The sequence below is a fragment of the Muntiacus reevesi genome, chromosome 2 (genome assembly GCF_963930625.1).
Source record: "Muntiacus reevesi chromosome 2, mMunRee1.1, whole genome shotgun sequence".
Classification (NCBI taxonomy): domain Eukaryota; kingdom Metazoa; phylum Chordata; class Mammalia; order Artiodactyla; family Cervidae; genus Muntiacus; species Muntiacus reevesi.
Window position 1 is genome coordinate 143,452,427 of NC_089250.1, and position 27,947 is coordinate 143,480,373.

Here is a 27,947-nt window from a genome sequence, read left to right on the forward strand (position 1 = left end):
TTCAGAAAACTAAGATTATGGCATATGGTCCCATCACTTCATGGGAAATAGATGGGGAGACAGTGGAAACAGTGTCAGACTTTATTTTTTTGGGCTCCAAAATCACTGCAGATGGTGATTGCAGCCATAAAATTAAAAGATGCTTCCTCCTTGGAAGGAAAGTTATGACCAACGTAGATAGCATATTAAAAAGCAGAGACATTACCTTGCCAACAAAGGTCCGCCTGGTCAATGCTATGGTTTTTCCAGTGGTCATGTATGGATGTGCGAGTTGGAGTGTGAAGAAAGCTGAGTGCTGAAAAATTGATGCTTTTGAACTGTGGTATTGGAGAAAACTCTTGAGAGTCCCTTGGACTGCAAGGAGATCCAACCAGTCCATCCTGAAGGAGATCAGTCTTGGATGTTCATTGGAAGGACTGATGCTGAAGCTGAAACTCCAATACTTTGGCCACGTCATGCGAAGAGTTGACTCATTGGAAAAGACCCTGATGCTGGGAGGGATTGGGGGCAGGAGGAGAAGGGGATGACAGAGGATGAGATGGCTGGATGGCATCACCAACTCGATGGGCATGAGTTTGAGTAAACTCCGGGAGTTTGTGATGGACAGGGAGGCCTGGCGTGCTGTGATTCATGGGGTCGCAAAGAGTCGGACACGACTGAGCGACTGAACTGAACTGAAGGGTCAAAAGTCATCTTCACAGATCTAATAGTTGGTGAGGGTTTCTTTTTTTCTCTGAACCCTGGACAGTTATTTGCATTCTGATATGACTAAGCAAATTCCCTACCATAACTGAGAAGGTGTAAAATGTCCCAGGAATCATGAGCACACCATCTCTCCTCCTGTGTCCCTAGGATATCTCCACAGTGGATGACACCCTCCCCATGTCTTTACGCAGCTGGGTCTTGTGCTTCCTGGGCATCATCAGCACCCTGGTCATGATCTGCCTGGCCACTCCCATCTTTGTCGTCGTCATCATTCCTCTTGGCATCATTTACGTGTCTGTTCAGGTAGGTTTGGAAATGGCTAGGATTCCCTTCTTCTCTACTCATAAAAGCTTAAGTTCTCTTGTGTTTATGGCTAGTCACTCCCCACCCCTCGAGCATCTTTGTCATTGATTCAGATGTTAACACACCATCTTCACAATGGTGAGGTTGTTGGTGGCTTCTAGAAGAGGTGTGCTAAGGCTGCTTCCTTGGTTGGCTTAGGTTGATCTACTTGGAGATGTCCCTCAGCAGGAGCCCAGTCTCTCTTCACTTCAGGGTAGTTCTCCTCTCACTGGGGTGTCTGTGGCAGGGCAGTGGGTGGGTGGGGGGGTTCAGGCTCAATTCCAGTGGGGTCTTGAGGGCACACGTAGTTTGACAGCCAAGCCTCAAGGGAAACTAGAGCAAGTAGAAAGGGCTCCATGCCTGTAATAAGGGGGGGGGGGGGGGGGGGGATGAGGGGAAGGAAGCTGTAGAGAGAATTCTTGTCCCGGCAGCTACCTTTGGGATGAATTGATCACCTTGAGAAAACAATCCTGAAGCCCTTCAATGAAGGGTAGCCTTGTGGCTGTGATACGTTTACACTCCTGGGCTTTGTGTTGAGTTCCCCAGGTACATTGTCATCTCTGTTAGTAACAAACCAACAAATAAAAGGCAGGATATTTGAGGAAACTTCCAGGTATAACATTTTGAATTCTGACTCTCCCATGCCTAGCTCTCTCCCTAGTTTCAACAAATCCTCTGGGCTTCCCTTGTGGCTCGGACAGTAAATATTCACCTACAATGCAGGAGACCCAGGTTCAATCCCTGGGTTGGATCCCCTGGAGAAGGGAATGGCTACCCACTCCAGTATTCTTGCCTGGAGAATTCCATGGACAGAGGAGCCTGGCAGGCTATAGTCTATGGGGTCACAAAGAGTCAGACATGACTGAAGTGACTTAGCACGTGTGCATCAGCATACCTTTCTTGAGCCATTTATTGTCCATCTCTCCTTTCCTAACCCCTTGTTCCCCAGCTGCATTTATCCCTTTAGAGACCATTTTTTTCACTACTGTCATTTAGAAATATGTGAAAAAAAAATATGTGCAGATTCTTGGGAGCATATGGATTAGGCTGACAAAAGTCGGGATTATTCCAGCTTCTAGGGCTGTGGTATAGTGTCTTGCTTTCATGCTCCCCTATTCCCCACCAACCCCAGATCCTCCCATCGTCCTCTTCCTCTGAGCCTCTCTCATCTCTCCTCTAGTGAGAGACCAGATCAGAGCTGCCTCTTGTTCAGATGTGGGCTCTGGCCTCAAAGTAATGAACGTTGGTCATGGCCACAAGGGAAGAGGTAACAACATATGTGATGTGATCGTGTGACAGAGTCTTCATTTTTTTGGGTCCAGATATTTTATGTGGCTACTTCCCGCCAGTTGAGACGACTGGACTCCGTCACCAGGTCCCCAATCTACTCTCACTTCAGTGAGACTGTGTCAGGTTTGTCTGTTATCCGCGCCTTTGAGCATCAGCAGCGATTTCTAAAGCAAAGTGAGACAGCGATTGACACCAACCAGAAATGTGTCTTTTCCTGGATCACCTCCAACAGGTGAGACTGCCCCCGGATATTCACCCAGACACGTGTACTTTGCAGGTCTGACGTGTGCTTTGCAGGTTTGACGTTAGCTGTGGGAGGGTAGGCGTGGCCTGAAATGTGAAATTCACTCTGGCTAAACACGCCTATCATGTGAGAAGAGAGGAGAAAGCATGAGCTTCGGTGTCAGACTGGTCCCTGTATCTGCTCTGCTACTTCCCAAGCGGGGGGAATTGTCTTGACCCCTCAGGAAAAATCTCGTTTTCTTTGTTTTTACAATGACTGGAACACAACCTATCTCATGGGCTTAAGGAGGAAGTCACATGACACTGCTCAGCATTTTGTAACAGATACTGTCCAGGTGCCGGTGAACCAGACATTCTGTTTGCTTCCCTGAGAGTGGATGTGAGGCTGTCCACAGGCAGGACAGTTTTTGTAGGTGGGAAAGAAGCAGAAGTTGGAGGGAGGAGAGCTGGAAAATTTTAGGTAAAAATCAGTAATGACAGAAATGAAAAGCTCAAATCCTGTGAGGTGAATCCAAAAAGGCTGAGCAGTCTTGGTTCCTCCAGCTTCATTAGACCTTGGCATGTCCTTGGAGGAGGAAGATCTTTTTCAGGAAATGAAAGTTCTTGAGTGGTTTCTACACTATCTTGCAGTGTGAAGGGCAGGCTAATGATGCTTAGTATTATTTGGAACATGAAGAGGTCAGAAATTTGATTGTAAAGATATTTTATATCTTAGATACTTTCCAAGAAGGAAAGAGTCATTTTTCTGTTGGATGCCCCTTGTAAAATATGTATCATATTTGTTTGTAGATGTGCTAGAATTATTTGTACAAATTTAGGTAAGCACATTTTACTGTGAAAGTCAGTTTTTATAAATTACATCAATCGATACACTATTCTGTTCTCTACAAAGCCCAACATATCCCCCTATTATCAGCTCATACCTAACTTCTCTCCACCTCCTACTTTTTCTCCATCATTTTAAAATCATGAAATCAGACAGGGAACATTGAACCTTCCTGTGGTGACTTCTTTCTAACCTTACATATGAATTCTTGATGCCATTGTTTACCATGCCTAATCAAAAGAACCCATTTGGAACATTTGTTAAAATGCAGATTCCTAAAAGTCATTCCCTGAATCTCCTGGGTAAGAGTCCACAAATTTTTGGCACAAATTTGTATATTTTTAACAATATCCACCAGATGATTCTTATGATTTGGCAAGTTTGGGAGGCACTGAACTATAGGATTCCCCTAGTTTAGCAAACTCTTCCAGTATCTTTAAAAATGCAATTTATTTTCCAAAATCCAAAATTTAAAAGACTTTAAGAAAACATGGCATAGTTAAACTGAGGCACCTCCTAAGAAGGCAGTCCTACCAACTCAAGCCCTCTCAGAATGTCCTGGGAGCCCCACGCTTGCTGGGTAAGGTAAGGAAGGTGACACCTCTCAGTGACACCTCTTTCTCTGGTTCTGTTGCCCGCCAGGTGGCTTGCAGTTCGTCTGGAGCTGATTGGGAACCTGATCGTCTTCTTTGCATCCTTGATGATGGTTATTTATAGAAAGAACCTAACTGGGGACACTGTGGGCTTTGTTCTGTCCAATGCACTTAATGTGAGTCTGGTTGGGAGTTTGGCTGAATTAATGCATTATTCTTAAATGCATGATATATCCTAGACTAATTTAAGGATTAGTCTAGGGTATACCATGAAGTCCATCCTCTGGATTCCTTTTTAGATCCAGATAGACCAGGAGAGACTGTGGTTCAAACCCTGTTCCATCTCTTACTAATTGTGTAACCCATGGACATGCTCCTTAACCTAAGTAGGTGCCAGTGTCATCTGGGAAACTGGATATATATTGTGTTTCCCTGGGGAGTTAAGAAAGCAATCTCATGTGATTCAATCTAATAGTTTCCCATCTCTTTGCCTCTTTACTTTATTATAGTCAAAAGAAAAAATAAGTATTTCTTTTATAATATAGCAGTAACCAGAAAGTCTTTTGAACAAATAACTTCTACATTTATTTTGTTAAATCACAGAATAATTGGAGTTCACTTTAATGAAGAATATAGAGTCTAATAAAACTATATAATGTATCTCCCACTTGACTAAGGGATAAATATCAGACATTATTTCTTACTAAGACAGAGACTGGCATCACAGTAAAATTTTAATAAACAGTACTCATTTAATGAGTCATTTGGCCATCTTTTATGGAAACTTTCTGAACTAATGTTTTGGGGGTCTGCATAGCTACCAGAAGTCTCTACATAGTGCTGTTTTCAGTTGGAGTCCATAAGACCCAAAGGTGATCACGGTGGAAAAGGACCCTGTCATTCACCAGAATCACTGGGCTCCTTGTGCCACTGCCCTTTCATCCCCTCAATTCTAGGCTTATTAACCTAGAACAGACAGGGCGAAGAGTTGGAGAACTATTAGACTGAACCAAAGAACATCATCCAGATATCAACAATTTATATGGTCCAGCCGACATCAAGTGGTTACCCTTAGTCCCCAGCCTCTGAGCTTTCCCTGTCTCTAACTAACATCTGCTCAACAAACATTCCTGAGAGCATGGACCAGGCCTATGTTTTTGCCTGTAAGAGGACTGCATCTGAGAAGCTTGCCTCTGAGTGACCCACAGACCCCTGGACTCTGGCCCAGGTCATGACAGCCATCTTCCTGTTGGTTAGATTTATCTCTGTAATGGCAGGAAGGCACTTGAGTTTACTGGGGTAACAGAGGACAGGGGTCCTCGTGGATGTCCCACCTTGAAGGTTGGCTTCTCAATCGAGCTGTTGTTAATTGAGAGCAGAGAAAGGCAGCAGCTTTTTAGAAGGCCTGTTCCTACTCCATGTCTTTCCTTATGCTTTCCCCATTGGAATGCTACCCCTAAACCCTAATGACTTATAGGTGGGAGAGCCAAGTTCAAGTCCCAAAACACTAACAGCCAGTCTATCTAGCCTCAGTTTTGGCGCCAGGCCACTCCAAGCCCCTGGTGTCTTTCCCTGTGAGCACCACAGAGTTGAGCACTCAATTGTCCTCCCACCATTCGATGCTCTGGCCTCATTTCCTCCCCAAGGAGGTGTGGATTGCTCTTCTCCTCCTCCTCGCTGTCTTGTAGAGCCCAGCTTAGTGCTAGCTACCGAGGAGGCACTAGATTGACCTTGTGGTTTGACTGGTTGGGTTGCTTTGAGCCTCAGATGATCATCTTCTGGTCTCTTTGTAGATCACGCAAACCCTGAACTGGCTAGTGAGGATGACGTCAGAAATAGAGACCAACATTGTGGCTGTTGAGCGAATAAATGAATACATAAACGTGGAAAATGAGGTAAGGAGGAATCAGAGGAACCCAGGGACAAGGCTAAAAAAAAATGCTGATGCTTTGAGAATGCATCTTCACTTTATCTAAAGATTTCACACAGGGTCATAAAGGTTCTCCTTAAGTTTCCCTTGGTCTGACAGAAAGGACCTAGTTTTTGAAACCTAGAATAGGTAATGGTTTGGGAGAAGTCAGGTCTTGGGATTGCATGAAGTTAACTGGTGGCTTCATTCTCAGAGCAACCTCGTAGCATAGGGTTTCTTTAACTGAATAAGGTAGAAACCTTCTCAGCCATCCTGGTGGCTCAGATGGTAAAGAATCTGCCTGCAATGTGGGAGACCTGGGTTAGATCCACGGGTTGGGAAGATCCCCTGAAGAAGGAAATGGCTGGAAGAACCAGTCTAGTTCAGTCTGTTCAAAGCAAATGCTCATAAGTGGCTGGGACACTGCTACTCTGTTCTGTGATATGAATTCTAAGGGGATTGTTGAGTGAGTTGTCACCACGTAAAGCACTTTTCTTCCTGTCTCCTGGCCAGGCACCATGGGTGACTGATAAGAGGCCTCCAGAAGGTTGGCCCAGCAAAGGGGAGATCCAGTTTAGTAATTACCAAGTACGGTATCGACCTGAGCTGGATCTGGTACTGAGAGGGATCACCTGTGACATTAAGAGCACGGAGAAGGTAGGTGAAGCTGAAGAAAGGCCTGGGTGAGTGCCTGTGGACATAGAAAACCATTTCTTCATTCAATTGAAGTGAGAAGGTGGGAACACTTCTGATGCCCTGAGGTGTAGGGACACAGTGCCACCACTAGAGGGCAGGATATCCACAGAGGATCAAACAGACTTACTAAGCTCTTAAGGGCTGTCTTGCTCAGCCCTCTCCTGCCTCCCAGCCGGCATCCTCTTCTCCTGTGGCAGATGGGCTCATTTCGTATAAGCCTCAAGGCTTACAGAGGGGAAGTCAGGAAGCAGCGACCTGGGGAAGGAACTGGTGGAACGCCTGTGTGGAGGCTGTCCCTGTGCAAAGTCCTAGTATGGAGTTCTTGTTCTCTGAGGACTTGGGGTCTGATACAGGGTCAAAAAATTGTCTGGGCAACAGTGCTTAGGTCCACGTTCTCAGACCTGATGGCAGGCCCAGTCCTTCCCTTCTCCTCACGTCTAAACAAGATTCTTAAAAATATATTAATTTCCAGGAATAATTATAACAACATATGTGCACATTTCCAGTAGTCAATGTAGTTGTCAGCCAGCTACAAGTCAGGGGGTAGGATGGGCAGGCTATCCTTTTCTGACATCTAGGCACTTCCCCCCCCGCCCCAAAACCACAGTCTAACATCTTAAGAGATGCAATAGCTAATCACTGTCTTTTCCACTTTTAAGTATGAATGCCCCAGGCTAAATTGTTGTCCCCAAGAATTACACAATGAACTAACATGCAAAAAACTGTATTTACAGATTGGCGTGGTGGGCCGGACAGGAGCTGGGAAATCATCCCTGACAAATTGCCTCTTCAGAATCCTAGAGGCTGCAGGAGGCCAGATCACCATTGATGGGGTAGACATTGCTTCCATTGGGCTCCACGACCTCCGAGAGAAACTGACCATCATCCCCCAGGTAAACTCTAGGACGTACTCACACGCAGCTGGTTCCATAGGAAACGTGCATCATCTTCTTGATGTATGTTCATTTAGCAGTGTCATTTCTGTCGTCTACCTGGGATACCTAAGCTAGTTCCCTAAAATACACCACTTCCAGAACTTACAAAAAGTAGTTTTTGCATTTTGGAGGGAATATGCTTGTGTGACTCAGTATCTAAACAGTAGGTGGCAGCATCACAACAGAAGTCAAGTGGAGCAGATGATTATCTGTAGCCCATCATGGTTCGCAGGACCTTTGCAATCAGCATTAGCAGTTTTGCCACTGAAGCTTGAAACCATTAAGCTTTATTCTCTGCATCTGATGTGGTTACAAGAGAGGGAAGGGAATCTGCAGCAATTTTTTTGCCAGTAAGTGGAACAGTTAGTGTATCAGCAAGAAAGTCTTCCCAGAAGCCTTGCTCTCTCGACCCTTCCAAACAAGAATGCCCTGGAGGCTCTGGGTGTGTGGTCCTGATCGGAACCTGTCTGCCTCTGCTTGCTGCAGCCAAGTCTGGGGGTGGCTTTGGCTGGTCTGGTATTTGCTGCCTTAGTTACACTTTTCTGTAGCCTCTTCAAGAGCATAAGAAATTCTTCTCTTATGACTGCACTACCCTATCCTGTGCATGCCCTTATTCCCTCCACCTTCATTCACACCATGAGTTTTCAGTCTGTGTGTGGAGGAGGTGGGATATTCCTCTCATCTTTTTAAGAGATGCTGAGGCAAACTTGGAGATCTATAAATGAATTTCAGAATGAAAACAAAACCAAGGACTCCACTTCTTTTCAAATAAATATTTTATTTATTCGGCTGTACCAGGTCTTAGGTACAGTACTCAAAATCTTTGATCTTTGTTGCAGCATGGGGGATCTAGTTTCCTGACCAGGGATCAAACCCAGGCCCCCCTGCATTGGGATCGCAGAGTCTTAGACAGTGGACCACCAGGGACATCCCCCAAGGACTCCCCTTAATGCTGTGTTTAGCCTAAAGCTGTCATCAGGGAAATTGTGCAGAACCTTGACTACTAACTAACCAGCTTTCCATCTCAGACCTGCCTGCTTTCTTGGCCACAAAGACCTGGTTCTTTTTCTGACACTGGCCCCAATAACTACCTGGTCCCTTGACTTGCAGGACCCCATCCTCTTCTCTGGGAGCCTGAGGATGAATCTGGACCCCTTCAACAACTACTCAGATGAGGAGATTTGGAAGGCCTTGGAGCTCTCTCACCTCAAATCTTTCGTGGCTGGCCTGCAAGCTGGGTTGTCCTACGAAGTGACAGAGGGTGGTGACAACCTGAGGTAAGGTTTCATACCCCACTGCTCCCACAGGCTGTGGAGGCGGCAAGGGGACCACTCCTTTTGTTGCTCATGCTTGGTGGCAGCTGGCAAAGAATTTTCACTCTCCGGGTCTAATTCCTAGTGCATAAAAGGAACCTGTTGTGAAGATTAAGACAGAAGTGAATGTGCTTGAAAACCTTTGTTAATAAACAAACCCTCATGAGACATTACAAATGTGAGTTTGCAGATCCCGCCCTTGTGCGGGTTCTGAGGTGCACTCAGGCTGAAAACAATCCCCAATGCCTGACCCAGCCCCAGAGAGCCTGATGTAAGTGGTGTGAGGCACTGCTGGAGGTGTGAGTTCTAAAGGATGCCCAGAGGCCCTGATCTAAGTGGCACCTGGATGATGGAGACGTGCAGTCTGCAGGGTCCTTGTAACACCATAACCCAACACCAAGATTCTTTTGGCTTCACAATTCTTTGTACCGTTTCAAAGGATTTCTACACGTGTTGACACTTCACAGTTCCTGTTGGCTAACAAGCTGACCTGGCATTTCCCCTATGACAACCTGTTTTTCCCCTCTACAAACTGGTGGTCAGTTCTTAGCCAGAGCCAGCAGCTCAAGGGTGGGTCTTCCTGCAGGCCCTGCATGGTGAGCAGGGCTTAGACCATTAGCAGCTGAAGCTCAAAAAAGGGAAGGCTCAGAAGCTCAGTTAAAGGACCTGCCACTCTGGCCTCACTTGGGAGCTTGTTGTAAATACAGAATTTCAGACTCTGGACCTACTATCTGGAATCTCCCCTGTAGCAAGAGTCCTGGGTGATTTGTGTGCACACTAGAGCAGGGAAGCAATGACGAGCAGGTTGAGTTCTTAGTAGGCGGCACGCTAGCATCACTAGGCAAAGTCCCGTGCCCAGGCTATACCCCAGACCAGTGGAACCAGGGCCCCTGGTGATTCCAGTGTGCAGCCCCAGGGAACGCCTATGAGCCCTGGTAGAGAACGTCCTATGTTTGTTCTCCCTCAGCCACAGACCTGGGAACTAGCAGAACTGAGGTAGGTCTTCAGGCCTATTAAAAATGCTGTTCAAACATTCAGTCAACAAATATATATGGAGCACCTACTGAAAAGAGAGGAAAATGCCATAGACACACCCATGCCCTCCTAGAACTGACGTGCGATGGAGAAGACAGACATTGGACAAGTAAATTCTGCACAGTAAATGCCTGAGGTTTGCTGGGCCATGGGGGCCGATCTGGCAGGCTCTGATAGGGCCCAAGGACAGAATCACACCACCCTTCTTGGACCATGCTGAGACACATGGCATTACCAGTGCCTTAATTTCAGATCTGGGGTGGTGGATGTTGAAACTTAAACTCTTTGATCAGAAACTAGAGATCAATCAGCTTGGAGATCAAGCCCTCCACAGCTAAAAGCCAAACTGATGCCTCAGCAGCAGCCTGTTACTATGAAGTTCATATGAACCAGGCAGGATTTGGGGAAGTTAAACAAACAGTTTTGCAGTATCTGTGTTCTTACATTACAGAGAAAAACTGGAAGTTCATCTTGGGTGACTTCTCATCTCCTGCAGAAATTTTCTTGCAGGGAATTACAGAACTTTAGCCACCCCCTGTTTAATATGTTCCCTAATGGCCACGGCAGGAAAGAACAATTAGCAAATTCCTGAATATTTCCTCCACATCATTTCCCAAAGCTTCTTAATGTAAGTAAGAGGTCCAGCCTTCATTACTGGCTTTTAGCAAATTAAAGCTATTTGCATCTTACAGGCATATTTGAATTCCACATACACTGCATCTCACACCAAGACATCATCATGTTCATTAGATGTTCATTAGCAATGGTCTCCAATCAAGGCAGAAGGCCTCAAACAAATAATTAGACTTGAGGCTAGAATTACACATTAAAATAAGGAATGGATTTACTAAGAGCACTAAGAAATGCCACTGGGGCATTCTTGTGTGGTGTCATCCTATAGTAATGATGTCAGGTCAAATACTGCTGAAGCAAGCTTGGTGGCAGCCGTCTTATTTTGAAATTGTTGCTGGTGTACTGAGATATCACTGTAGCTAAATGCAAGGTACTAGCCCTGGGCTAGTGTTTTCCAAACTTGTTAAACATGAAAGTCTTCTGGGGTGTATTCAAAATACATGTTCCTCCAAGTTGTGCAATTTGCAGAGACGTGGATGGACGCAGAGGCTGTCGTCCCGAATGAAGTCAGCACAAAACCTATCACTTATATGTGGAAGCTAGAAAAATAGGACAGGTGAACTTACTTGCAAAGCAGAAGCAGAGACAGATGTAGAGGATGGACTTATGGATATAGGGGGAGAAGAGGAGGTGGCATACATTTGGAGATTGGGATTGACATATATATACACTACTATGTATAAAACAGCTAATGACGTAACCAACCTGCGCAAGATGGGGGCCCCTGGATCTGGCATGGCAGAGTACCTCTTTGACAAGCACACCCTGGGACACAGTGAGAGCTAAGCCTCAGGCTGGCTTCCCACAGCCACAGGGGTGACTCCTCTGGTCACCAAGGCAGTGCATGCATATTTGGGTTACCTTCACCTTTTCTATAAGTTGTAACAAAACATCTACTTAAGTTCTTTCTTTAGTACCATTCCTTCAAATAAAGTAATTTGGTACCCAAAAAAAAAAAAAAAAAAAAAAAAAAGAAAACAGCTAATGAGAACCTACTGTACTGCACAGGGAACTGTTTGGTCCTCCCAGGTTTGTGAGGGCCTAGATGGGAAGGAAATCCGAGGAAGAGGGGATGTATATGTCTAGCTGACTCACGATGCTGTACAGCAGAAACGAATACAACTTTGTGAGCAAATATATTCCAACAAAAATTAATTTAAAAATACATATCCCTAGGCTCCTCCCCATTCTGAGAATGGAGACCAGAAGTATGAATTTTTTAATTAAGTACCTGTGGTGAGTCTTCTAATTAATTAAAGGTTTGGAAAACACTGCCCTTGGCAACAATGAAGAGCTAGTGGAAGAGGGTAAGGCATTCTAACGGAATAGAGGTGTGTGGGTTTTGAAAGTCTGATCTGGAACGTGAAATGTACCCTCTCAGACCCTCAAACCTGGGTACTCCCTGGTCCTTAGGGGCTAATGCTTGGTTTCTTCCATTGCTGCAGCATAGGGCAAAGGCAGCTACTGTGCCTGGCCAGGGCTCTGCTTCGGAAATCCAAGATTCTGATCATGGACGAGGCCACTGCTGCGGTGGATCTAGAGACAGATCAGCTCATCCAGATGACCATCCAAACTGAGTTCTCCCACTGCACAACCATCACCATTGCCCACCGGCTGCACACCATCATGGACAGTGACAAGTGAGTAAGGAGACAGCCTCATAGCTGGCTTAACCCTTGGTCAACAGTGATAGCATCAGTTGTTAGATATCTTTACAGAAGACTTAACCACCAGCATTTTACTGTGAAGAAGTAGAGGCTGAGAGATTTCAAGTAATTTGCCCAAAATTATACATCAGACCAACAGGGTTAAGGGAACTGTCCTGAAGGTAAGATGGGAAACTGTGTGTAACTATTAGCAAAGTATGGGCGGTGGAGGCCCAAGCCAGGAGTGGCAGATGTTGATCTGGAGACCTTTTAGACTATATAGGGTCTCAGCTGCTCCCCGGTAAGCAGAATCTTTCTGTTCCTTCTATCTCTGACAATTGAAAATGGGGATAATGTCAGTAATCTTGAAATTAGAAGAGACTCCCTTTTAAAATCAATGTGTTGGTGATGGACAGGAGGCCTGGCATGCTCCAGTCCATGGGGTTGCAAAGAGTCGGACACAACTGAGCTACTGAACTGAACTGATCCTTAAACAATGTGTATCCTTAAAAAAAGAAAAAAGCTTACTTGAATAGACCTACTGCATATATTCCTATTTTGTTCAGTATTCCACATAGACTCCATCTGTGTTGATGCAGATGGCTGTGGTTCACCCTCGCTCCTTTGCAGCCTGGAATGAATAACACTGTTACCGGATTGGCTACCTTAACCTGCTGCAGTGTCCTAGTCCACAGACTCCTCATCTTGGCCAAGGAGGTTCTTTCTCTGCTCAGATTCCCAGTCAATAACAAAAGTGATGCTAAGGCCGAAACAGCATAAGCTTTATTCAAAGGCCAAAAAATGGAGAAGTGGAGATTAGTTGGCAAATCAACTTTCTCAACCCCCAAAAAGACACCAATTATATAGGATAGTTGAGGTAGAAAGGGAAAGAATTGGAAAGAGTGGGAGGAATATTCATGACTTATCTGAGACCAAGGTTGTGATTTGGAGCCAAACTAATGCAACCCACCTTTTCAGTCCTTTCTGGGCTTTTCCGGTTGTTGTCATAGCAACTGTCCTTCTCAGGTGCTTGTAGGTATATCATTTAGCATATGCTAATTCAAACCAGTCAACTGTAAAGGAAATCAACCTTGAATATTCATTGGAAGGACTGATGCTGAAGCTCCAATACTTTGGCCACCTGATGCAAACAGCCAACTCGCTGGGAAAGACTGAAGGCAAAAGAAGCGGGCAGCAGAGGAGGAGATGGTTAGATAGCATTACCAACTCAATGGGCATGAATCTAAGCAAATTCCAGGAGACAGTGAAGAGGAAGGAAGCCTGGCATGCTGCAGTTAGTCCATCGGGTTGCAAAGACTTGGACATGACTTAGCAACTGAGCAAAAACAATAATATATTACAGTGAGCACATAGTGAGACCCAAGGTCTACTGGAAATCAAATCTTTCACCACCTTAGGTGAAAATTGGTTGTAACCAGTTCTTGTTTTTCTCTTTGCAGTGTCCTTCTGAAACTTAGATAAGAGCAATTGGTTTCCATTCGAGGGAGGGGCAGGGGTATGATTCTGGGGCAACCACTTTGGTACAATACCACGACTTTAATAATAAGTCCTGGTTATTCTTAAAAATGCCAAGGTTTGAGATGCTGCTTTCTAAGACTTTCTTTTCTGTTTCAGGGTAATGGTCCTAGACAGTGGGAAGATTGTAGAGTATGACAGTCCTGAAGAACTGCTGAAAAACCCTGGCCCCTTTTATTTTATGGCCCAAGAAGCTGGCATTGAAAATACGAACAGTACAACGTTCTGAGGGCAAGTCTTATGGGTTAGAGGACTATTTAGATCATTTATTTTTTGTGAAGCATATCATATATATAAAAGTGTGTGCAAAATGTATGCTTTAAAGAAGGATCATAAGTGAGCACCTATGTCCTAAGATTTAAAAAAAAAAAAAAATCAGTATTACCAGCAACATCAGAAACCCCCTGATGATTCCACTTTGATCATTCCGGCTTGCTACCCACCCACCCTTCTCCAGGGAAACCACTATCTGAATTTTGTGATAATTATTCCTTTGCTTTTCATTTTGGTCTTACCATTTTCCTTAAACATATATCTTTAAAAAAAAAAAAAAAAACAACTTAATGTGAATGGCCTGATTCACACTGCATGTATTCTTGCTTCCTTTGTTCAGTATTATATTTGAGATTCATCCCTGTCCAAGCACATAGTGAGGCTGCTTCATTCTCATTGCCCTGGAGTACAGCGACATGTGGATAGGCCTCAGTTTATCCAGTTTAGGTTGGACAGCAGTGGGGTGATTTCCGGGGTTTGTTGTTTTTCCTGTTATGAACAGTACTGCTATGAGCATTCTGGTACACAACTCCTAAGACACGTGTAAGAGGCATAATGTATAGCAATGCATAGGTTTAAATGCATATGGTAGGTAATGCCAATTTAACACTTTTTTCCCCCCCAACCTAATGAGTGTGAATTGGTGTCTCCTTGAGGTTTTTAAATGTATATTTCCCTGGTTACTATTGAGGTTTCCATATGTGGTGTCTGCTGGTTCTTGTGCATAGTGCTTTATCTTCTTGGATGCCTTCTGAATGTTTACCTTAAACTGCTCAATCTCTAGCATTTTTTTTAAAAATTGAAGTATAGTTGATTTGCAATATCATGTTAGCATTTTACCTGTGAACATGCTTTGAGACCTGAATTGAATCTGAGCTCTCTTAAGAGGAACTGTGAACGTTTCTGCCTGCCACCTGGGGGCGTTACCCAGAAGCAATTTGAGTTAAATACTCCACCAAGAGGTTCCAAACATTATGGTTGGTGGGACTTCAGACCACAATCCTGTGTGAGAGCCAGCTTGCACAACAGTTGAGGTGTCCAGGTTTCAGAAGTCACTGGGAGCCTTGACACGACCCTTCTTCTCCTTCCAGGCTTTTTTGTGTCACATTATTCTGGGTTCAACATATTCTTTACCTCCATTTCAGCGATGCAATTTTGGAAGATTTTTATTCTTTCATCAATGTAGTCATTTGTTGACTGAGATGCTCAGAGACTGACACTTCCTAAAGGAGGGACCTGAACAACTGTGAGGCAGGATTAAGAAGAGACTTGTTTACCACTGTTTGCTGGTCCCATCAGCATCACTCTAGCAATGCTTGTTTCCCCACAGCGGCAGTTTTTCTAATACTCATAATACCAGGTGGTCATGACAGCACCCGCCGAGCAGTGCCCTCTCTGGGAAGTCTGGGCTTCAGTTTTAGTGCCTCCAATCTCTGCCTTTTTGTTCCCACGGTACTATGGGTTGTGTCTGCTTTTGCATTTGCTAGCTCTCTGGTATTTGCTTTTCTTTGGCCCTTTCTCCAATGCCTATTTAACGATTCTTTATGTTATTCTGTTAACCTATGATTTCCGTCTCTTGCCTAACCAAATGGGTAGGACCTTGGAGATAATGCAGTCTAAGTCTCTCATTCTTCAGCTAAGCAGCAGACTGACAGTGGTTTTATGAGACCCACAATCAAAACTTGTTTATGGCCGAGGTAGGACCAGAAACCAAATTCCTGATTTGATCTAATGATTCCTTTTCCTCCTATAACAGGAAAGGGTTTTTCATCTACCTTCTCCTGTGGATGCAGATACAAGAGAGGGGTAGCGGTCTTTTTTTCTCAGTCATGCTGACTCAGACTCAGTGAAGGTGGTGGGAACCAGGGCAGCCTGGATCCAAACCTTTGGTGATGACTCCTCCCCTCCAAATCTTCTGTTGGCCCAGGACTCCGTAACCCAGTCCACACTCTGGACCCACTTACCATGATCACTCTTTCCTACTTGCCTCCTGAAGTCCTCTTTTTTGCTTGTCTTTGAAGCATTAAGATGTCCCTGTTTTTGTCCTTGACCCACCTCCCCCAGTTCCTCTATTTTCTCCTTAATTTCATACACTCAGTGGTTTCAACTTCTATGCATGATTCTCATTTCTAGCCTCTAGTGTTGAGATTCATATATTCCACTGCCTCTGGCATTATCACCTGGATATCCTTCAGGCATCTGACACTCACTACTCTGACAGATCCTCTACTTCCTCTGTACTTTCTAACTCCAGTGGTGACATCACTGTCCACTCGGTCCTACAAAATGAAAACCTGTGTAGCACTCTCAGGTTTTCTTTCCTGATCAATCAGCCACCAAGCCCTTCCAGTTGCACCCCTGTTGCTCTTGCCATGGTTTAGATTCTCCTCACTGCCATCCTGGGCTAAGGGCATAGGCATCCTTGCCTCCAGGGCTGTTTTCCTCAGATACACCCACCCACAGCTACCAGAGCAATCTCTTATGAAAAACTGACCATGTTACTCCTTTGCTTAAACCACTTCATTCAATAGCAACCAGAATAAAGTTAAAAATCCCCTAGTATGGAATAACAAAGCTAACATCCAATCCAATCTCATGTTAAGCTCTAGTGATATTAAAACACTTTTAGGATCTGCTTGCACCACCCCCAGCACCACCACCCCCCCACCGCCCCCCCCCACACACAATTACTCTCTGACTCTAGCCTTTTCCTTTTCTATCCCCTCTGCTTGGAATCCCATGATTACCTCTAACTCACTAAGACTCAGTAAGAAGTCATCTCCTGAGAGCCTTCCCTGATTCCCTCTCCTCTCAACCCCCAGGCTAGCTCAGCACTGTGGTGGATTTTCAATCTGTGGGGCAGCTCTGCATCTGAAAGGCAGTTCTCCATGGACTCCTCCAACTTAAGATTCTGGGTGGGAGACCAGGGTGTGGCCCTGTGATGAGGTTCCACTAATCTGATACACTTGTTGATTCAGGAGCTGGAGACACAAGCGCAGGGGAATCTGTCCTGGCAAAAGTAACAGTCAGTGTCATCATCCAGGGGTTAGCAGTGACGCTGTGTGATAGCAAGCATTGTTCCTGGCTTCGAAGATTCAAATTGGCTTCCTTACCCGCCCAGAGGGTCAGTGAGCCACACACTATCATTTGAAAACTTCCTTTCTGCTTAAGTTTATGAGTTGGGGGGCTGTTATTTACAACTAAATAATGCTCCCCAGCAGCACACTTAATTTGCTTTTACTGAACTTATTATTTTGTTAGCTAGTTTTTGTTTGCATTTCTCTACTAAGCTGTGAGCCTCTTGAAAACAAACAATTTCTTACTGTTTTGTATCTCCAGTGGCTGGAATATAGTAGGTCCTCTTTTTTTTTTTCTTTTTTTTTTTGGAAAATCAAAAAATTATAAAGATTTTCAAAATAATCTTTATAAAAATATAGCAACAGGGTTGATGCACATTGGTGACTTTAAAAATTAGCAAACGATATTACACAAACACTGATGATCCCTAAACTGCTACAACTTAGATTTAGTTAGCAAAAACCATATTCAACTATCAATGTGGATTTGTTTTCCACATAGACTAGATACTAAATTGACTTTTGGAAAGGTTCCATATTCTTTGAAGACTAGACAAAAGTTGTAAAAATGCAGGAAAGAACTGGGTTGTAAGAACACTCCATTTTCATAGTATCTCTTTTTACTTTGTATGCAAGTAATCTGTTATGCTGTAGAATTTAACTGTTTCAGTATAAAAAGCAACTGCTTAGGACAGTAGTAGAAAAAAGCGGGAAAAAAAAGAGCATACAGTATTTCTTTCAAGACTGCTTTGGTTCTCACTGAATGAAGAATAGTCTTCCTTTCTTCAACCCTAACAGTCAAGCCCTTGGTTGACACGCTGATAGTCTCCCGAATGGACAGTCACCTTGGTCCTCGCCATGACAGCCATCTGGCCATTCTGCCTGATGACTGCTGATTTCAGGTCCACGTGTCCTGTGGATGTCAGGCTCCCCCGGAGCAGCAGTCTTTGGAACCTTTATTTGTTGCTCAAGTCCACAGCCACTTGTTCCTCTTTGGGGAACAACCTTATTGGCATCCATCTATAAAGACCGTCAAGGTATTTTCTGGTTGTACCTCTGAGCACAGCTGTCTCCCCCCGTGCTTGGTGCTATAACACCCTGGACTGCTGGCTCCTTTGTTAGCAGGCACCCAGCAGCAGGTCATTGCGATCTGGTTTGTCAGGGTTTACATTCTGGCATCATAAAGATGCCTCCTGGTTCCATAAACATCTGCTAGGCTGATGCATCTATTAGTTCCAATCTAAACAATTCCACTTTGGCTAGCTTTTCATTTTCCTTCATTAAAACGTCTAAAGTTTTCTGCATACTTGGTTTTAGTGTTAATGGGCTGAACAGAATCCTTTTGTTTTATTGGAACCTAGAGTTAGGGGTATGACACAAGGGCCAAATTAGGCCTGCTATTTTTATAAATAAAGTTTTTGAAACACAACCATCCTTACTTGTTTCTGTATTATCTATACCTGCTTTGTGTTACAATGAAGTTGTGAGACACTCTGGCCTAAAAAGCCTGAAGTACTTACTATCTGGCCTTTTATGGAAAAGGTTTGCAAATTCCTGCTCTAAAATCAACAGTGTGGTCTGGACTGGATCATGTTTCCATTCTCAGATAATTTGCCTCAAAAATGTCATGTGGCTCCATACCTGCAGCAGATAGAATAATGGTCCCCACCCAAAGACATCCATGTCTGAATCTTCAAAACCTTAAGGATTTACCTTACACAACTAAAGGGACTCCGCAGATATGATTAAGGATAATAAGATGGCAGGTTGTCTAGGTGAGCCCAGTGTTATTACAAGGATCCTTGTAAGAGAATGAAGATGATATGATGACAGGAACAGAGACAATGGAAGATGCTGTGCCACTGGCTTTGAAGATGGAGAAAAAGACCATAGGCCAAGAAACATAGGTAGTTTCTAGAAGTTGGAAAAAGGCAAGAAAAGATTTCCCCCTGAAGTCTCCATAAATGAGGCCTAGCAACCTTGACTTTGGCCCAATGAAACTGATTTCAAATTTCTGACCTCCAGAACCAACAATAAATTTGTTGTTTTACACTACTAAAGTAGTGGTAATTTGCTAAGGCAGCAATATGAAGCTAATACAATATTGTAAGTCCAAGTAGCTCTGATAAAATTGCTAATATCCTTTAACTGAAGTCAGTTTAATAATTCATTGACCTTCACTGAATCCCACTGTAGTGTGAATTTGTAGAGAGGATTATGTCATTAAACTCCAGCTAGGGACTTCCCTGGTGGTCCAAGGAACTGGTCCCTTGGTGAAGACTCCGTATTCCCAATATAGGGGCCCTGGATTTGATTCCTGGATGGAGAGCTAAACCCCACACACTGCAACTAAGAGTTTGCATGCTGCAACTAAAGACCCCGCATGTCACAAAGAAGATCAAAGATCCCACTTGCCGCAACTGAGACCCGGTGCAAATATACATTAAAAAAAAAAAACAAAAAAAAAAAGCTACCTTTTAAAGTCCAGCTGGAAGTGAGTATTGAATTCAATGCTCATGGCTCTCACCCCTTCTATCAAATTGCAAAGATCTTATTCAGCTTAATCCTATTTGGAGGTAAAATTTTGATCTCACCTGAGAGGCTGCAGGAAGGTCCTTTTTTCAAGAGTCACGGTGATGCTGATGACAGGAGGCGACCATGAGAGATCAGGGATCTTTCAGCTTTGCTGGTCCTGAACCCGGGGAAGGGCTGCCACGGGAAAAGATTAGAGCTTGACTCCTCTTGGAGTCCCAGGGGACACCCAGATAGGCGGCTAGCCCTGGTGACATGGTCCTGCTGATTCTGTAGACCCCCACAAGTCCGCTTGCTCCCAGGAAATGTTCCTGAGTGGAGACACTGCTTGCTTCTGCCACTACACGCCTTACCTCTGGGAAAGCACTGTCTGTTCCTTCAGGTCACCTGTGAGTGGTGGTAAGGAATAAGATACTCCTAGGCAGCTTACAAGGGCAGCAATCTGTTGTAGAAAACTCCCAAACTGATACACACAAAACACTGTTGTGGATCACCCCTGACAACCACAGTGGGCTGCATGAAAGGAAACAACGCAAACTAGAGATTGGAGAGATGAGCCCTGCTCTGTTACTGAACCATCTGCCTCACCCAGCCCAGGTGAAATGTGAGAGCTTCATCAGTGCAATGTACTAATAGATGGGAGAGTTTAAAATCCTGAGTTGGGCTTCTCTGGCAGTTCAGTGGTTAAGAATCCATCTGCCAATGTGGGAGACACGGGTTCGATCCCTGATCCAGGATGATCCCACATGCCGTGAGGCAAAGCCCATGCACCACAACTATTGAACCTGTGTTCTGGAGCCCGGGAGCTGCAACTACTGAAGTCTGCAAGTCCTAGAGTCCGTGCTCCATAACAAGAGAAGCCACTACAATGAGAAGCCCATACACCCCAACTAGAGAGTAGCCCCTACTCGCCACAACCATAGAAAGCCCAAGCAGCAGTCAGGACCCAGCATAGCCAAAAATAACTAAGAAAAAAAAAAAGAAAAAAAAAATCCTGTGAGTTGTAACCAGAGAGATGACTTAGGAGTAAGTTATATGATACTCAAGGTTTCTCAGTCCTTAGGGCTAAGGTTCTGCAAGTGAAACACAAGTCAGAGCACAACTATGTTCTTTTAGAGCCTGTTTGTACTCCTGACCCTGAAACAGAATGGGCACAGAGTTCCAGCTTCACAGTTAGTTAAAAGAGTGAAACAAAATTCAATCTTTATTAAAACCATGTAATTCTAGAGCTCACAGTTCACAAAAATTTGCAGAATCATCTTATTTGTTTTCACAATAATCTTGAGAGGGAGATTCGGGATGACAGGAGATTCCCACCACCACTCCCTGTTCTCCGAGGACACTTGGGAGAAAGCATCACTCAAGAGCTGCCTCCAGGCAGAAAAGGGAGCACACTCGTGACAGGAATTAAGCAGGCAAACTGGATTTGGAAATTTCTGTTGTGTCAGAAACATATGACACCCTTTCTTTCCCTTTTTTTTGTAATTCCTACTCTTCCAATGGTAGGCTTCCCTGGCGGCTCAGATGGTTAAGAACCTGCCTGCAATGCAGGAGACCTGGGCTCGATCGCTGGGTCAGGAAAATCCCCTGGAGAAGGAAATGGCAACCCACTCCTGTATTCGTGCCTGGAGAATTCCATGGACAGAGTAGACTGGTGTGTTACAGTCTATGGGCTTGCAAAGTCAACCATGACTGGGCGACTAATACACACTTTTCCAATAGTGACGTGAAGGGAAGTCGCTCAGTCATGTCCGACTCTTTGCGACCCCATGGACTGTAGCCTACAGGGTTCCTCTGTCCATGGAATTTTCCTTCACTTGTGGCTCAGCTGGTAAAGAATCCACTTGCAATGCAGGAGACCTGGGTTTGATCCCTGGGTTGGGAAGATCCCCTGGAGAAGGGAAAGGCTACTCATTCCAGTATTCTGGCCTGGAGAATTCCAGGGACTGTACTGTCTATGGGGTCGCAAAGAGTTGGACATGACTGAGTGACTTTCCAATAGTAAAAAGTTCTTTTAAAAAAACAGCCTAAAAAAAAAAAAAAAAACCAGCCTACACAGGTGCTTCTCAAGTTTAATGTGCATACAAATCACCTGCAACCTTGACTCAGAAAGTTTAGGGTGGGGCCTACATTTCCAGTGAGCTCCCAGGTTACATGGGTGGTGATGCTGCTGGGCTGAAGACCACGCTTAGAAAGGCAAGACCTAGCAGCCACTATGGAGAACAGTATGGAGATTCCTGAAACAAACAAAAAAATAGGAGGAAATGTGCAGGATCCTCACCTGAGGAGATGCACAGGACGGTAGGCTGGTGAGGGAACACAGCCCGGCCTGCTCTGGGAGGAGCATCCCAGCCTGACCAAGCCCCACTGATGATGGACACAGGGGAGGAAGACAACGATAAGGGAGCCTGGCTATAGTACTTTGGCCACCTCATGCGAAGAGTTGACTCATTGGAAAAGACCCTGATGCTGGGAGGGATTGGGGGCAGGAGGAGAAGGGGACGACAGAGGATGAGATGGCTGGATGGCATCACCGACTCGATGGACACGGGCTTGAGTAAACTCCGGGAGTTGGTGATGGACAGGGAGGCCTCAAAGAGTCAGACACGACTGAGCGACTGAACAGTTCCAGCAGGTGGAGCCCTTGTCCTCCCAGTGCAGCAGCAGCGGCGGCTGCTCGCCCTGAGTGCAACCTCTACCAGGGCCCTGGCAAGGTGGGGGGCAGCCTGAGCCAGCAAGGACAGGAGCCTGCTGAGTACAGGGAAGAGACACGCAGCTGCCCTTCCAAGCAGAACCAGAGAACTTCCTGGCATCTTCATCAGCCATGGACTGAAAACTCACTGAGGACACCTACCTTGTCTGGTTTGCACTACCCAGGCACAGCTGGCTCAGCTTGCAGCCTGGCCAGCACCTCATCCTACTTACTGTACATGCAGTAAGTGGGAGAACCCAGGTCTTGCAGCCCTGCTCTGCCATTTGCTAGCTGTGTGGTCTAGAGCTACTTGCTTAATTTTCCTTGAACTTCCATTTGTCATCTTCAAAATAAACAGTGATACATAAAAAACAAAAAACCTAAAAATTGGGCTATCATATGATCCAGCAATCCCATTTCTGGGCATGTGTATCTGGAAAACACAAAAACTCTTAATTTGAGAAGATACATGTACCCCCATGTTCACAGCAGCACAATGTACAAAACGGTCAAGACATGGTAATAACCAAAGTGTCCATTAACAGATGAGTGGATAAAGATATGGGGCATACAGACAACAGAATACTACTCAGCCACAAAAACAGAATGAAATAAAGCAATTTGCAGCAACACAGATGGACCTAGAGAATATCATATTAAGTCAGAAAAAGATTAACATCATACCATATCAATTATATGTGGAAACTAAAAAAATTATAAAAATGAACTTATTTACAAAACAGAAATAGACTCACAGACATAGAAAATAACTTATGGTCTACCAAAGGAGAGAGGGGGAGAGATAAATTGTGAATTTGGAATTAACAAATACACATCACTATATATAAAACAGATAAACAACAGGGACCTACTGTATCAGGTCAGAGAAATAAAGTCAACATCTTGTAATAACTTATAGTAAAAAAAAAAAAAATCTGATACATATATAACTGAATCATTTTTCTGTATACCTGAAATATTGTACATCAACTACATTTCAACAGAAAAATAAAAGAAAAAGACCTAGCAGACGTTAATGTTTAAACAATACTTATCTTTTCATAAACTTGCTCCCATCCCAATGATCTCCCCTTTGTTAAGGATTCCATTTCTCTAATTTCATATCTTTATAGGATGCTGCTTTTTTCCACTCACAAGCAATCTGAAATCCAAGCCAGGTAGCTTTTTTTTAAATTAGATTTTTCTGACCTTTGATCTGTCCTCCCCTCAAATCATCCTGCTATCATTAAGCTTTCCTATAAACAGGCAATCTGCTTAGGAAGCTTAAGTAATCAGAAGTTTCTCATCAAATCTAAATTCCTTGACCTGGACCTCAGGGCTCTCTAGTTTGCTTGCTATATGCCAGGCAATGTCCTAGCACTCTCCATGTACTAACTCATCCCACCCTTACCACAACCCCAGGAGGCAGAGAGCAAGTATTATCTCTATGTTAGATAAGGAAGCTGAAGCCCAGGTGGGGTAAGTTGCCAAGGTCACAATGCACTTGAGTGTCTGAAGTCAGTCTGGCTCCAGAACAAGGTGGAAAGGTTCAGCCTGACCCAACTTTAGATTCAGGCTCCATCAAAACCTTGATGTAAGACTTGGGCAGGTCACAGTGTCACTGGACCCCATCTTCCTTCCTCGTAAAATAAGTTAGCCTCACTGGCACATAAGCTTTTTCTCAAGTCTACCTTTCACCCACATTCTCTATTCCTTAACCGTCTCGGGCAACTGCTTCATTGTCACCACCTCCGCCAGTGCTCCCGCTACTTCTCCCCGTTCCCACACCCGACCTGTGTGACCTTGTTAGTTCAGCACTAGTGCATCAGTTTCCATATCTGTAATGGCTGGGAAATACTTACCTCTTAGAATTTCCAGCTCTTCTGTTTTGCTAGGATTTTACTGAAAGAAATGGCTTAAAATGCAGCAGGGACATATTTTGAGTATAGAGTGTTTCTGCTGAAATCATATTTGAAAAGGAATTCCTGACCCGAGTTTCTTCACTTAGCCTCTCCCTTTTCTTGAAACCTGAGCATCACTGAATCATCAAGAAGGTACCCCCCAGAAACATGAGAAGTTCAGGCTAAACCAGGAAGAAAGTCAAGAAAACATACTTATGGCCCTTAAAATGCTTTTATTTATAAAATAACTACTTAAATATAAACATCTCTAGATATAAACACTATTCACGAGAGACTCTTGTGTTGCTGCCTTCTGATCAACCAGCAGACCCTGGGGTTGCCAGGGAGCCCCCGGGTGTCTCCTGACTGATCAAGACTTTAAGGTGAAGGTGCATTTGGAGGAGCAAGGGCTGTACGCTGTTCTTCATGTCCTTTCTTGCAAGACAAAATTCATGATTTCCTGTTCCAAGGCAGGCTTTCAATCTGGGGCAGACCTTAAGAATAAGAGCCCTGCTCACATACAAACTTCAGGGGGGATCTTAGTGTTAGGATCAGTAAACATCTTCCTGAGGTGGAGGAGGTACAATCAGGCACTTTAGATTCTGTTTGGCTTAGACCATGGTCTCTGAAGCAGGGGGGCTGATGAAACAGAAAATGCTTATTTCCAAGTCTAGGATAAGCTACTTCGGGACTGCTTACCCAAATTCAAATGAGATAAACGTGCGTTACGTTCTCTTCATCTGTGGACAGTAGTGTGCTTGGAGGAAGGGAGAGGCATCCAGTCTCCCTCTGGGCTGGAATGGCTTCAGCCCATTGCAGAATGAATCCCCCAAAGGGAACAGTGGGAGCTCGGATCCCGTTCTCCCAAGAAAGTCTATCAACTATTGAGCTTCAGGAAAGAAGCCAGGAAACATTATCGTACACAGACCATATAGAGATGGTGTCAGCAAGGTGCGGAGGATAGCACCTAATGTGAACAGAACCTTTCCTATGAAGGTTCAGGGGAAAGGAAGATTCTAAACATTTTTTAAAAGGAGAAAGTAGTACTAGGTTGGCCAGAAAGTTCGTCTGGGTTTTTCCCATAAGATCTTACAGAAAAACCCAAATGAACATTTTTAGCTGGCTCAATAGTTGAATTTTGCCCAATCTGGAAATGTGGTGAAATAAATAAGAAAAAGATGACAGATGACAGTGTTTTAGGGATGTTTAGAAATAAGGGGTGTGTGTGTGAATATGTGCCAGACACTGAGGTTTTAAAACACCAGATTTGGTACAATGTTGACAAACTTCTTGGCATATGCAGAGGCGCAGCCTGAAAGGGCTCCCAGAGAATTCATCCAAGTCGGTTTCTGGTCAATTGATCATGGAGCATGGGGCCACCCCACTCAATATGGCACAACCAACATCAACTTCTTCTAATGCTATAGCACAGCTTCTAGCATATATTGGATACTGGTCTTCTGATTGGAAATCTCTCATTTCCAAAGGCTGACCCCAGGACTTGCTTCTCTTTTCACGGTCACTGAATTGCTTGTAAGCACCAGGGTCCATTTCAAATTCTAGAGATTCTAGTGAGCATCAAGGCTGACAACCCAATCGAAGAGAACAAGACTTATGCCCCACTGTGCCACGGTTAAGCAATATGGCAGGGCCAGTGTCTCAGGAGCAGGAGCCCTCTTGGCGGATACCAGAACCCTTCAGCAGAAGGAAGTGAAGGCAGCAAGGATGAGTGGGAAGCAGAACAGGCTCAGGTGTATTCAGCTTTGCGGATATAATTGGATGGAACGTAGCCCTTTTTCCCATTGACTTCAGCTAACCACCATTCTGTATTTCCTGTAACATCTTTAAACTCTAGGATCTTGAGTCTCTGATTGGCTGACACACTCAGTTCATTTGGGTTCCGTGCCTTGAAGGTATAAACAGCAAAATAGACCTGTGAGAGGGAGAGAAAGTGAGTTAGGAAATGGGAAACATCTGAGAGCAAAGCTACCCAAGAGAACTTCCCATGGTGATGGGTACCACCTGATCTGGACTATCCATTATGGCAGCCCCTAGACACATGGCCATTGAGCACTTGAAATAACAGCTAGTGAGATGAAAGAACTGAATTTTACGTTTTGTTTAACTTTACCTAACAAATTTAAATAGCTACATATGGCTGATGGCTACCATAATGAACAGGACAGCTTTAAAGAAAACCAAAATTCACTTATTTTACTCTTTGAGTTGCCTTAAAAAGGGAAAAAAGCTTCAGTCAGTATGGAAAATGGATGAGACAAGAGGATGCTCTTTCATACTCCTAACACAGAAATTCTGTATTTAAAAATCTTTACAAAACAACAAAAAACCACATCTAATCTCAAAGTAAGAAAGGACGCTCTCTAGATGCCCATAACAGGGCTAGGAAGCAAAGCGAGGGTGGTGGTCCGTGATCAGGAGGAGGAACCATGAGGCCCGCAGAGGCACAGAGATGAACACACACCCAAGGGTGCTCAAGGGCTGGAGTTGATGAGGTTAGAACTGAGCTCCTTGCACAAAGTCACAATCTCAGAAAGGGCCATTTCCTGGTCCATTTCCACCAGCCCGTTGGTGGGTCCAGAGCTGCGATGTGTGTCCTGGGCTTGTAACAGAACCACAGAGAGCTCACTGATAAAGGTAAGACACACTTGGAGACTCATGGCTGCAAGTGAGCAAAGGCAGGTGGCCAGGGATTCCTCAGCTGTGGATGTGAAAGTGGCTTTAAAACATGTAGGTTTGAAATGTTTATGATACAAACAAGGGGCCATTACAAAAAGAATAGGAAAAACTGGAACAGAATCAGAATTCTATTCCTGAATTCTAGAAATATAGCTACTTGAACGAGAAACTAAGTAGATGAGTTAAACAGCAGACTTTATACCAATGGAAGAATCAGTGCATTGGAAGAGTGTGAAAAGCTTCATGGTAACACCAGGTAAACGCTCCACCACACTAACACCTGTGAAGTCAGCCACCGAAGGTCCATTAGAGTGGAGCTGCCCACTCTCACAGCAGCGAGCTTCTGCAAGTCCTTTAAGGATTTATCTGTGGGCCCATCTCCAGGGTCACCCCCAGGCCGGGGCAGGCCTCGCCCACTCCTGAGAGCTCATCACCTGCATCCACACGCACCGCAGTAACCATGGAAACCGGGCGCACTCACCTGGTTGCCTTCCGCCTCGCTGCTCGCTGGCTGATCGTGTCTGTCATCCAGAGACAGCGCTGTTCTTGCGTCTGCTTTTACGAGGTCTCGACCCTGCCCGTTACGCCCTGGCACAGAGGAACCAGCCATTTCTGGATGCCTGGGGCTTCGGGAGTTCCTCAGGGTAGTGGTAGGCTGGTGAAGGTCTCTGACCGCATCGCCCGAGTCCCAGGGCCTGTGCTGGGAGGGGTAGTCTGGGTCCGAGGGGCATTTGGAAGGACTGCCCTCTGAGTTTAAGGATGAGCTGAGAGTTCCTTGGTCAAATTCTGTCTGGGAAGATGCATCTGGAGGCTGTTTCTGGCAAGGCCCTGAGCTAAAGGACACAGCCATGCTGCTGGGGTTGAAGGTCAAGGTGCCTCCGCTGTTCTGCCGCCGCGGGAACCTGGGGGATGAGCCGCCGTGCTCGGACTCGGTGGGGGACTGGCTGCCCACCGAGGCGTCGGAGTGGCTGCGGCGCGCGTTGTAGGGCTTCAGGAAGGAGCTGTACACGAAGCCCTTGGTGACTGCGGGGAGGAAAAACAAACACCAAGAGCTTTTCAAGGGAGGAGGAGCC

At 44.9% G+C, this 27,947-nt stretch overlaps 2 protein-coding genes across 9 annotated transcripts in view; one reads left to right on the forward strand and one right to left on the reverse strand.

Moving 5' to 3' along the window:
* The window catches only part of ABCC2 (ATP binding cassette subfamily C member 2), a 77,808-nt gene extending 61,160 nt beyond the window's left edge, over positions 1–16,648 (forward strand). For all 5 annotated transcript variants that reach the window (XM_065923084.1, XM_065923085.1, XM_065923086.1 and 2 more), the window contains 9 exons: positions 853–1,008; positions 2,370–2,569; positions 4,049–4,175; positions 5,793–5,894; positions 6,422–6,565; positions 7,339–7,497; positions 8,650–8,816; positions 11,966–12,160; positions 13,802–16,648. In XM_065923084.1, coding sequence (XP_065779156.1) covers positions 853–1,008; positions 2,370–2,569; positions 4,049–4,175; positions 5,793–5,894; positions 6,422–6,565; positions 7,339–7,497; positions 8,650–8,816; positions 11,966–12,160; positions 13,802–13,931 — 1,380 coding nt within the window. In that variant the 3' untranslated portion in view covers positions 13,932–16,648. The remainder of the gene's footprint in view (positions 1–852; positions 1,009–2,369; positions 2,570–4,048; positions 4,176–5,792; positions 5,895–6,421; positions 6,566–7,338; positions 7,498–8,649; positions 8,817–11,965; positions 12,161–13,801) is intronic.
* Positions 16,649–24,390: 7,742 nt separating this feature from the next.
* The window catches only part of DNMBP (dynamin binding protein), a 115,203-nt gene continuing 111,646 nt past the window's right edge, over positions 24,391–27,947 (reverse strand). For all 4 annotated transcript variants that reach the window (XM_065923089.1, XM_065923090.1, XM_065923088.1 and 1 more), the window contains 2 exons: positions 27,356–27,897; positions 24,391–26,110 (listed from right to left, as the gene is read on the reverse strand). In XM_065923089.1, the coding sequence (XP_065779161.1) occupies positions 25,925–26,110; positions 27,356–27,897 (728 nt within the window). In that variant the 3' untranslated portion in view covers positions 24,391–25,924. The remainder of the gene's footprint in view (positions 26,111–27,355; positions 27,898–27,947) is intronic.